We start from the raw sequence: 12,727 nt of genomic DNA on the forward strand, positions 1-12,727 counted from the left end.
AGGAAAGTATTTATTCACACAGTGCACACGATTATCAACTATCATAGCACATAGTTAAAACAATGAAATTCACTCCCACAAGATGTGGTGATGGCAACTACTTCGGACAGTTTTAAAAAGGAATTAAGTAAATTACTGATGAATAAAGCTTACTAGTAATGATGGTTGTGTACAGTGGTACCTCGGGTTAAGTACTTATTTCTTCCGGAGGTCCGTTCTTAACCTGAAACTGTTCTTAACCTGAAGCACCACTTTAGCTAATGGGGCCTCCCGCTGCCAGAGCACAATTTCTGTTCTCATCCTGAAGCAAAGTTCTTAACCTGAGGCAATATTTATGGGTTAGCGGAGTCTGTAACCTGAAGCGTATGTAACCTGAAGCGTATGTAACCCGAGGTACCACTGTACTACCGCCAATATACCTCTGAATAAAAAATAGGGACAGTGCTGTTCTGCTTATGTCCTGCTTGCAGGCTTCCCATGAGAATCTGGTTGAGCACTATGGAACAGGATGCTGGACTAGATAGGCCTTTAGTCAGATTCAGCAGGGCTCTTATTGGGTTCTTAGCTTAAATTTCCCTTACATTATTTAAAACAAGAGGAAAAATAAGGCACTGAAATTTTGCGAATACACTTGTGTTGACATGATTGACAAGCTGTGTGCATAAATATACGTGCTTTCTAGGGATGGGTACATGGGGGGGGGACATTACAAGATTGACTTTATATTTAACTGATATTATATCTATTTCAGTTAGCGAAATTAACCTCTATTGTTTTCAATTATTATGTAACTAATTAACTGTATGTAACATTCTAAAGGCAAATTTTTGTGTGGGCAAAAATACAGTGGTAGAAAATCTCCCCAACATATGTTCACAATATTTTTTAACAGAATAAATGTATGTATAAATAAATAAATCTGTTTGCTAAGGTTCCCAGGTTTATTATCTATTTATTGTATTTATATTCTGCCCAAATACGCAAGGTGGTTTACAATTTGAAAATATTAAAATAAATGAGAGAGTCAAGGTAAAGATAAAGAGTAAAGTTTGGGGGGGGGGGCAGTCTGACCAGGGTAGACCCTAATGTTGTTTTTTGCCTGCTTCCCTTTTCTCTTCTTCTCACAGGGCTATTGGCGTATATTGGCCTTGTGAGGAGAGGTGACTATTTATAAACCTGCTAGAAAGGAAACAGAAAAAGACCTTTGTGTGAGCAATTGTGTCTCTGGCTATGTAGTCTTGAAAATCATAATATGTTTAGGATAAGGTTGCAAATTGCACGACTCAATGAAAAGGAAGAACTTCCATTAACATCTACCAATCAGAGCCCTGATATGAAAGACTTCAGCTTCTGTGCTTGCTAAAGCATTCACTAACACAGTGGTTCTCAAACGGTGGAGTTAAGTTCCTTTTGAGACCACAAGAAACCTGAAACAGACAGAATAGAATAATGACATGAATGGAATGAATGCCTCCTGTGAGAGGACCCTCCCTCATCCATTTAGTATTTGGGGAATAATATTCTCCTCCTATCCCATTCTCTCAACCAGGTTTAGGAAGAAGAACTGTTGCTTTGTTCTAATGTATTCTTCACGTGTCCTGTACACAGTCCACTTCTAAAGCTTAATATCCCCATTCAAATATCTTCACATTTACTGCACATACAAAACTACACATGCTCAACTGTGAAACAAATTAACTGGTGCTGCTTCAGGTAAATTCTGAAGTGGGGTCCCAGGTTGAAAAAAGTGAGTATTTCTATAAAAAAATCTCTTTTGTTTTTGCATGATAATGTTGAGTTCCACATACCTGTATTTATACTGTATTTTTATATTGTGAACCACCCTGAGATCACTGGATGAAAGGTGGTATATAAATCTAATAAAATAAAATAAATACCATTTAGAAAGATAGAAAATAAAATATTCCTTTTGCTATTTTCATCTCCTTCTTTGTAACTATTTCTCCAAAGACAAAAAATAAGCTATAGTTTGGTACATTAGGATGCAACAGCTTGCTACTCCGCCTATATAACATTTGGCATATTTACAATTACTGTTTGGAGAACACATACATATAAGATGTCATGAATACACCAAATAGTACACTTCATATAAATTCAGTAACAAAGTAAACTTAAGTTTCATAATGAAGTATTAGCTATTTCTCACTCAATCTCTATTTTTCCCCCATCCCACCCAATAAAAAAGGTTTCCCCCACTGTTTTAAAACTTATTGAAGTGTTATATCTCTGCAATGGGAAACTGAGGGGAATGTGACATGGTTTGCAGTCTGTTGTTCAAATAAGAAGCCTCAACGCTTCAAAAGTCCCAAGTACTTTGGCAGGCCAAAGCAACTTTTTAGACCCCAACATAGTCACAGGTTTCCCAAACTTTGCAAGTACAGTGGTGCCCTGCAAGACGAATGCCTCGCAAGACGGAAAACCCGCTAGACGAAGGGGTTTTCCGTCGCGGAGGCGCTTTGCAAGACGAAGTTCCCTATGGGCTTGCTTCGCAAGACGAAAATGTCGTGCGAGTCTCGCCATTTCCCCCCCCCCCCGCTTTTTCCCCCTTTTTCAGAGCGGCTAAGCTGTTAATAGCCTTTTAACAGCTTAGCCGCTAAGCCCGCTAAGCCGCTAATAGCACTAAATCACTAATAGCGCTAATCCGCTGAGCCGCCAATGGGGTTGCTCTGCAAGACGAAAAAACCGCTAGAAGAAAAGAATCGCGGAACGGATTCTTTTCGTCTTGCGAGGCACCACTGTACTATATAGATATTATTCTCTAGTTCCGCCACATTGATAACTATATTGGAAGATTAAATATGCAAACTATGGAAATGGACAGACTAAAGTAAAGTGCTAAATTACTTCCTTCCATCTTGCTGTTCACTTGACTGCGCAAAAATAGAATCCTGGAAGCCTAAGTAGTTACATTAGCATTAATAATTAATTCTCCTATTATTACTGCAGTTTGGAAAACAATGTAAAGGTCTCACAAAATATAATATAAAAGTCATCCTACAAACATGTCAATTGGTGTACTAGGCTGCAATACTATACACACTTACTTGGAAGTAAGTCCCAATGAGCTTAAGTCATCAACGGGATCAGGTCTCACTTCTATGCATAGGACTGTGCTTTTAATCAACTAAGATATATATAGATAGATAGATAGATGATAGATAGATAGATGATACATAGATAGATGATAGATAGATAGATAGATATCCTACCCTTCATCCTAAAATCCAGAGCAAGTAACAATTCATACATACAGCAATTAACAATGAAAACAATTAAAATCAATGTTCTGTTTTCCTGTAATCTGTCAGTGCCCTGAAACCCAGGCATCCTTCTACATCAAAAAGCAAAGCAACAGATCTTCAGTTGGTGCCTAAAGCTAAACCATGCTGGTGCCAGTCAAGCCCCTAGGGTGGCTGCAAACCACCACTAGGATACTAATTCTGTGAAGGCCCTTTGGTGGGTAATAAACTCCAGGATGTCCTTTAAAGCTGGAACTACCAGCAGGGCCTTCCCAGTAGATCTCAAGTCAGGGGAAGTTCAATATGTGGAGTGGAATTTCCTCAGACAGAGTTGATAGCATGATCATTGATAGTAATATCAGGATCCACCCTGTCCCTCAAAAGATATACTGCATCTTGTAAATATATTTCGTCAGAATAAATTCCAGAGAACTCTATTGTGAGGTGGATTCACGTAACTAAATAGTGCAGAATTTACCGTAGATTTTACCGAGGAGTGACGACTTTGAATACAATCATGAGCTCCCGCTGCTCGGTCCCTGCTCCTGCCAACCTAGCAGTTCAAAAGCACATCAAAGTGGTCAAAGTGCAAGTAGATAAATAGGTACCACTCCGGCGGGAAGGTAAACAGCGTTTTCATGTGCTGCTCTGGAAGCTGTACGCTAGCTCCCTCGGCCACTAAAGCGAGATGAGCGCCGCAACCCCAGAGTCGTCCGCGACTGGACCTAACGGTCAGGGGTCCCTTTACCTTTACCTTACTCCTGCAACTTTGGCCAGGAAAGGCAGCAGCAGTAATGTGGAATGTGCTTGTCCTCTACCACCGCTCACTGTTTCAATGTGCTGTATTTTGAGGATCAATGGGTAAATGAGCTTATTGAGCTTAAGTCATCAAGCAGCTGGCTTTACATTATAAATCATTTTAAGAGAAAGAGCTGAAAGTAAACTTCTCTTAGATTGAGAAATACGGGAACAGAACCAGGGATTCAGATTCAACTACTGTGATGTATTATGCTGAAACTGACCTGCCAACTATTTCTTAGTTTGCATTGGCCTAAGAATGCTCCCAGAAGTTGTGAAATAATGCTTCGCATATTTTGCAGTGAAACATAGAACTATCTATTATTTGAACTTATACATTAGTGGATTTTCAATAAATTATGTTGTAGTAACTAAAGTACTGATGGTACAGACACATTAAGGACGGTTTCAGTGTATAGTGGTACCTCCGGTTGTGGACGGGATCCGTCCCAGTGGTCAGGTCAGATCCTGAGGTTTCCGCAACCTGAGAACCGCTTCTGCACATGCTGAAATCCGGTCAAATACTTCCAGGTTTGCTGCTTTCACATCCTGAAGCTTACGTAACCAGAGGGGTTACGTAATCTGAGGTGCTACTATACTGAAAAGTTCTACATATCCTAGATTAAAAAGGGTGAAAGAATCTGGAAGGCAGGTCTTAATTTTGAAGCCAGGATAATACAAGTATTTCTATTCAGAGTGATATCCAACTCATACACAGAGAAGTCCCACTGAAGTGAATGAATAAGTCCAATGATCTTTGAGTATCACCCACCATACTTAAAATCAATAACTAAACTGTTTTAAACAACATGAGAAAGATTTAGCGGGGTGGGAGGGGTAGGTAATTGCAAGGAGGAACTGATTAAACTTTTGCCAGTGCTACAGACATACAAGAGCAGAAGTGATGCATGTGTCATTAATTACAGCAATTCCTCGTTTACGCACATTAGAGACACGCACCGCGCAAACCAGGAAGTGGCAGGAATAGGGGCATAAACAGTCCTAAAAGAGCGTATAAATGGCAAAATGGCACGAAAATAGCAATCCCAGGAGCCTTTGCAAATGCAATCCTGGGAGTCTTTGCACCAACCTTTGAGGCCTGTGGGGAGTTGGAGCTTGAGCAAGGAGGTTTAGAGGGAGCAACTGTGGAGGAGTTTGGTGGAGAGGGTGTTTGCAGCCTTTCACAATGGTGTTCCAATATACGCAATTTTATTTAAACATGCAGTGCATCGGAACATAAGCCCCATGTAAATGGGAAACTGCCTGTACAGTCATATCTCGGGATAAATACGCTTCAGGATAAGTATTTTTGGGTTGCGCTCTGCAGCGACCCAGAAGTAACAGAGCGCGTTACTTCCGGGTTTCGCCGCTCGCGCAGACAGTCAAAATGATATCACGCACATGTGCGGAAGCGGCGAAATGCGACCCACACACAAGCAGACGCGTCTTACGTTCTGTTCAGAATGCGAACGGGGCTCCGGAACGGATCCTGTTTTCATTGTCCAGTACTTGAATTTCTTCTGTGCACTTTTAAATGAAAAAGGGTATGTGTATCCCCTTTTATTTAATGTGTGGTGCATATTTAAAGTCACTTAATACAAATTACAGTATTTATCCCTTAACCAAATGCTACTTGTAGGTAGTATATGAATTTTAAATGTATGAAGTATGGATTTTAACCTATGTTAGAACCAGGAAAGGTAGCTATTCCAGAATAGTCAGTGCAGCACTTAAAGATATTGAAATAGCTGGAAAGAACTGAAGCCCAGTCTCCTTTTACATTGAATCTTTACCTTATCCCCTTCACACATACACCCCCCCATAACCTGCCATTTTCCCATTCCTCCTTGGTGGTCATTTTATATTCGATTCTTCCTCCTATAACAGATTCTCTCTCACACCCTTCCTTTCTAATCCAAATTTATTTTTATCTTTAAGGTTATTAATAAAAAATAACTTTTAATCTCACTTTTTAATGGCTTTCAACACCTCCAACACTTTGTTAGAATAGATGTCCCCTCCTCCAACTGCTACCACTCCACCCCATGCACTCTTACTCAATATGCAAGGCGCTCCTGGTTCAACTAAAAGGCTATGGGGCACAGTAGGCAAGTGGCAAGCCTCAGGCACTGAGGGTCACCTAAAAGTGGCCTAAGGCCCACTGCACTAGAAAGTTATGGTCTCTCATTAGTGCATGAGGCAAAATAATTTCCTTCACTACTGGCAATGTAATATGCATTCTAAGGAATGGCTCAAAATTACTGCAACTCAACCTGCTAAGTTTATATGGATCAAAAATTGGGTAGAAGCATATACCCTGGGGTATGATAGGGAATTTCCAGCATACATTCTAAAGTAGTCTGCCAGTATATATCACTTTACATGGTGTTAATTAAGCACCTTAAAGTTACGTAGAAGCATAGCATGCCACTTCTATGATTCCTTTGTGTGCTGCAGGGGACTGCTATCACAAACTCTCAGAATACTTGTTGCAATCCACATATACCAAAGGAAGTTCCAAAAAGACAATTCTCTTGTCTCAATTTTACCTATGTTCTAAGAAACAGCACCCAGGCCATGGTAGGGCTTTGTAGTTAGTTGCTACTATGCCTCTCAGGTTCCCATTGAGCTTTACTGGACAAAGAAAAAAAAATGCAGACTGGGACTGTTTAGATTGAAACCTGCTTCTCATTACAGGCACTATGATAATCAAGGACTTGGGACAGTTATCTCTATCCCAATGTGTGCATTTTTTCCCCTATGCAGATTAATGGCTATCTTTCATTCATTCACTTTCTTTGGAAAGCGAGGGGTAAAGTGTGGCACTTGGGTACAACCCTAAAGGGCAGGCAAAGTCTTCCAACCACCAACAACAATGGGTGGCCTGGTTACCACTAGAAGAGTCACCATGGGGGGAGCAATACTTTTCCTCCCCCATGTCGAAAGCATAGACAGTATGTCTGATTATTCCAATCAGCCATAAACATAGAATTAGCTTATGAAATCCATCACTGCAAGATATGATATCCTCTAGCTTTGATGGCTTTTTAAAAGGGTTAGACAAATTAATGGAGGATAAGTTTATCAAAGGTTATGTTCAAAGACTGTGTAACAGCAGCTGCAAGAACAGGGATGAGGAACCTGTGGTTCTTCAGATGTTGTTGGGATACCATCTCCCATCAGCTCAGGCCAACTTGGACAATGGTCAGGGATGATGAGAACTGTTGTCCAATGACATCAAGAGAGCGCCTGATTTGCCACTGCAATGCTAGAAAAATGGGAGTGGGCCATTTATTTGGTACTACACTTGTGGGCTTCCCAGAAACATCTGGTTAGCTACCATTTGCAAAAAACTCAGTGGAATCTAGATGAACCCTTAGTCTGATTCAGCTGAATGTCTAATAAGTATTATAACCAGGAGTGAAGAAGGAAATGTGAAGCCTCTTTCCCCCAGAACAACCACAAACAATTATTCTGGTTTGGTAGTGGGAAAATGTTACTGGAGGCTCCATCTGGAAAAACAGAAAGAAGGAACAGGTTTGAGAAAACAGGCCTGGCCATGCCTGGCTCTGCTGGAGACACTGACCTGAACAGTGGACAGAAGTGTATGGAAGTGATGGGAGTGGAGTTTGAGAAAGAACCAGAACTTTCCATTATTTTCACTCAGTATAAAGTCCTTTTGTTAGCAGCTCATGCTTTTTGGTGCTTGAACAGGTTAAGGAGGTGTGGTATAATTGATTTTATGTGGTCTTGCGCAGGAGTAGCCAAAATGATGGTCCCGATATGTTTTGGACTACAACGCATATCATTCTGCATACTAGCCATGCTGACTGGGACTGAGGGCAAGTTACAGTCCACAATATCTGGAGGGCACCATGTTGCCTATCCCTGGTCTAGAAGATTTCATGCAAACAACTGCATTTCAAAATGTATTATTATTGGCTAGATGTTACTTAAAATAATATATTTATGTTTCTGAATAAACATTTTCTGATTAATTCTTTCTAGACACTGGCACAGCTAATATTAAAATAATCATATTGTTTATCTTTCTCCCAACAACTGGAATCACGTGGGTAAAATGCGTAAGTCCCTTCCTGGAACCTAAAGTACAAGAGGATTCGAAACATAGTAAATAATTTATGCTTTTTCACATAGCTTAAGAGACGCTGGTTTGACCTTCTTAGCAGGAATTTTTCTTTCTCAAGCTTGAAGCCAGCATTATTTTATCATCTTGGTCGGATACTTTGGTCACATTTCATGATTTCTGCAGTTACATTTCTGTAGCTGAATTATCTCACAGCAACAAACTGTGCGTACACTGTGAAATTTTTCTTTGGAAAGGTGTCATCAGAAGACATATTTCTTTCATGTTATTAAAACTATTTGTTCCATTTTAACTTCTTTTTAAAAACACTTTTGAAAATACCACCCTTAACAGTGAAAACTGTAGGACAGCAGCTATGGAAAATTCTTCCTGGGAGTTAAAAATCTGAGACTCAAGGTCACAAAAACAAAGTCACAATCAGTTCTCAAGCTTTAGAAACACCCACACATTAGATTAGGAAAACAGCAAGCTTGAAATATTCCATCTAGAGTTTAAAATAAGTATCTAAATTGTTTTTTAAAAACTTTATTGAGCTAAATCAGTGTGCTTAATTAACCTGACTATTTTCTAAAAAGTAAAGAAAAATACTTATTGGAATATTGGTGGAAAAATAGCATAATGCAAGAAACCATCCTTATCCAAAACAAGAAATTTTGTCTAGAAAACTGCAAAATGTAACTCAAAAAAGTGCACAGAAAATGTGTATTAAGAGAGCTTTTTTGCTTCTCTAAGTTCTCTGTTGCTATTTGTATGTGCAACTTTTATGATGATATTCAGTAAAATTATTTGGTTAGTTAAGGATACAGCTTATTACTTATAGGACTATCTGTAGTTCTAGAAACTGCAGGCATTCATTTACAAGTATCTTGCTGCAACCAATGCATACACATTATTCATATAATATGCAACACTGAAGAATGTTCAATAACTTGTCTATTCTGAACACGTGCTGTACTTTGAAGCAGATCGATATGAGGAGGGGGCAGGATAGAGCTGGTTTTTTAAACACTTGTCAGTGCAGAAAACACCAAGGGACTAGTCCTGGGTTTCCCGTTTGTTTTCTTACTCCCACCCCTCACTTTCGGATTACACACACCTCTCACTTTCATCCTCTGAGAAAGAAAAGAGGCTACAACTGCAGCAGCCCTGGGTACCACCAAGCCCTGGCTGACTGCAGGACTGCAGTCCTGGCACAGCACAGTCCACTCCCTGCCGTCCGGCCATAGGGTGGGGTCTTTTCTCACACCAATCCGTACGTACACACAAAAGGAAAACCAAGAGGGGAGGCTGCCTTAAGTCGCTCCCCCCCCCCCACCGCAATGCCTTGCGCACAGGAGCCTAAACTAGGCGAGATGCAAAACAGCCAAATACAATAGTGCGCCCCCAAAAGCGCCCAGGGAAGAGGGCATGAGGTGATCTGCGGGGGGGGGGGGCGACGCCAGGCCGCGCTCCTGGGGGGCCTGGGGGCTCTCCGAAGCGCCTCGGCGGCTACTCATCCGCCCTTCGCCTGCGCCAAGTACTTTTTTTTGGCCGCCCTTCTGACAGACAAAGGGAAGAGAGGAGTTTATTACTGCGGAGGTGCCGGTTGCGCAGTTCCCCGCCTCAGGAGAGCCGAGCCGAGCGGGCGCCACGCCCCACCCCGCCAAACTTCACCCCTTTTGGGGGGGTGGAAGAGGACGCGGACGGGGGGGGGGCGAAGGGGAGGCAGGTGCCCGCCAGCCCCTTCGCAGGTGCTTAGGCGCCCCCCGAAAGTTTGAGTTGACTGAGGCGGAGCGGCCTCAAAACACACACCCCCCGGCCCCCCTAGCGCTCTCCCAGGCGCGCAGCATGGCAGCGAGGCTCGTACCTTGGCGGGATCCTCCGGCTGCTCCGGCTCGGCCCCCGCCGCCGCCGCCGCCGTGGGCGCTTCTCCCGCAGGGCTGCTGGGCTGGGACTCCTCTGCTGCAGTGGCCCCGTCCTGCGGGCTCCGCTGCTCCGCAGAGCTGCCGGCTCCCATGGCTTCGCTCTCCTCGGTGCGCGGCTGCTTCGCGACGCCGGTCTCTCACCTCCGCTGCCCAGACCCGACGCTTCCCGCCCAGGAATGATAAAAGAGAGGAGAGCAATAATGAAGCTGTCCAGGCAGCTGCGCCCTTCGCCTCAGTCTCGGCCGCTCAGCAGAGCGCTCAAGCCGCGACTGAAGGAAACCAGTAGCTTTCTGCAAACTCCTTTAGAGAGCTGGGGGGGGGGGGGGGGAGGAAAGAACAAGCTCCTCTCTGGTCCTCCCGCCCGCCTCTCCCTCCTGCTCCATCACATGAGCAGAGCCTCGGACACGCCTTGCAGCATCAAACCTGGACTCGAGAAGGGGCGGGGGGAAGAGAAAGAGAGACAGACAACATCCCGCCACCTCTGACCAAGGTGGCTGCCCACCCCCCTGGCCTTCTTCGCCCCCCTCCCCGCCACAGAGATAGTTCTTTGACTTTTCTAAGTGCCCCTTTTAAGGAAGAGTCGCCTCCCGCTCTCGCCATCGCGCTAGATTAATGGGCCTTAATTCCATTACCGAGAGAGCTGGAGGGAAAGTGGCTCTGCAGATTATTACGTCTCCGTGACCTTCAGCTGACGAGGCATTTTTGATGTGCTCCCCACCTCCCACCCCAGCAAAGGCAGGCGGCCGTGCCTACTGTAGTACTCGAAGCATAAATCACTAGGGACTAGAATTGCCAAACGTCCCTTATTTCAACACTTCCCATGCAGCAAAGCACAGGGAAAAAATGGGAGTAGATCAAAGGGGGCCAATTTCTCTTTCTGCAAGTGTTCCATGCAGAGGCGTACCTAGGCTTCTTTGTGCTGTTGGCAAGGAGCTGCATCAGTGTCGCCGCCGCCCTTGTCTCTTGAACCCTTGGCCGGTCACCTAAGGAGGGAGCTGAGGCGCCCAGAGGAGCCTGTGTGACCTACCTGGCACACAGGCTGGCGGGCTCCTAGCCAGAGTAGAGAGACATTATTTTTGTGTGTCCCTGGGCCCATGCCATTGGCGGCCAACTCGAACGGCAGTATAACACTACAGAAGAGACTGGCAGACCTGCAGGCCTGACTCCTATCTAGGCCCACAAGCCTGGTTTTCATGTTGATGTGAAGGTACCCTGTTCTGTGCTATGTGATAGTCTACTGCTGGCTAGTGACTTGTCTAATTCTTCTGGGGGGTTTTTTTTTGGGGGGGGGGTGCAAAGTGGTATAGCATTAGATCTGCTAGATTTGCCAGTAAAATAATTGCCATTAACCAGTAGCATTGCAAAGCCATGGAGACAGGCCTAATCTGAATCACTAGGATCGTATTTTGATGTTTGGAGATTTTCCAGAGATCGACAAGAAAAGTGCAGTTGCTGAAATGTAATAAAATATTGATGGCTTTTTATTTCTTCATAAGATGATACTAAATTGGCAATGACTGAGCTGTCTTTCAACAAAATTGAAAACAGATATTTTGTTTACTTTGAGTTATTTTAAAAAGTCCTAGCACTTTATACCCTGCAATCCAATACATGTGTATATGGGAGTAAGATGTACTGAATTCAATGGGACCTACTTTTGAGTAGACATGCATAGGATTGCATTGTAAATATGTCACACATAGTTTCCCCCAAAGAATACTGAGAACTGTATTTTCTTTCTCGTGGAGCTATAATTCCCAAGACCCTTAACAAACTACAGTTCCCAGGATTCTGGGATATAATAGTTGGATTTTCTCATAGCATATAGAACAGTTTACCTTTCTTTTGACATTATTAAAGTGATAGCAATATCTGCCACTCACCCATTTTTACTAAAATGTATTTGGTCAGGGTTTTGTTTTCTAATGAAAAACTGCAGTCACAGCGCACTCCCAGCATTAGACAAAGAGAGGTGGTCACCTCAGTTGGCAGATACCAGAGACAGAGAGTGGTGGCAAAATGTTGGAGGACAAAGCTGTGCCCTTCTCTCGTTTTCTTCCCCTTGTAAGAAAATACTGATTTATATATATATGAGACTTTAGAATTCCTATAACACCCTAAGCAGGAGCTATTGAGTGTTGCCACCCTCAACGTCCCTGGATCCCCTAAGCAAGTCTGTTCCCCTTCAGTGTGATGGGAGATGCTGTACTACTGAAGTAAAGTTCACTCAACCTCCGAAGGAAAATGGAAAGGGGGGCACCATCTCCTTTGTCTGAGGTAGTAAACTCAGCACAAGGTGAAATGCTTTGCTAGGTGTGGGGTTGCAGCTCACACAGTGTCTTATTCACATGCACTGATGCTAATAGTTACCTGCTCAAAGCCATGCAATAGTCATGACTAGACTAGACTGAGGAAGTGGTTATACAGTTACCGTATTTATTATGTAAGGAATCTGAACCTTAGAATGTATTTGTTCAAAGATGAGCCTGCAACTCTAAGCACATATGGAATAAAGGCCATTGATATTAGGGGTTTACTATCCTGAAAGTATGATTAAGTGAAAAAGTAAAATATATGTGCATTGGTATATTTGTAAAAATCCATAGTTAAAGGTGCAATTTCACTTACAACTTTGCAGAGGAACCTATCTAATT

General features: G+C 43.0%; 1 protein-coding gene across 2 annotated transcripts in view; it reads right to left on the reverse strand.

Annotated features, from left to right (window-relative positions):
- AKAP12 (A-kinase anchoring protein 12) overlaps nucleotides 1–10,400 on the reverse strand; it is a 59,498-nt gene extending 49,098 nt beyond the window's left edge. Inside the window, exon 1 of one of the 2 annotated variants that reach the window (XM_028723663.2) lies at nucleotides 10,016–10,400. In XM_028723663.2, the coding sequence (XP_028579496.2) occupies nucleotides 10,016–10,165 (150 nt within the window). In that variant the 5' untranslated portion in view covers nucleotides 10,166–10,400. The remainder of the gene's footprint in view (nucleotides 1–10,015) is intronic. The other variant, XM_077925905.1, reaches the window with a different exon arrangement.
- Between the last annotated feature and the right edge of the window lie 2,327 nt (nucleotides 10,401–12,727).

This window comes from Podarcis muralis, chromosome 3 (genome assembly GCF_964188315.1).
Source record: "Podarcis muralis chromosome 3, rPodMur119.hap1.1, whole genome shotgun sequence".
Lineage (NCBI taxonomy): Eukaryota > Metazoa > Chordata > Lepidosauria > Squamata > Lacertidae > Podarcis > Podarcis muralis.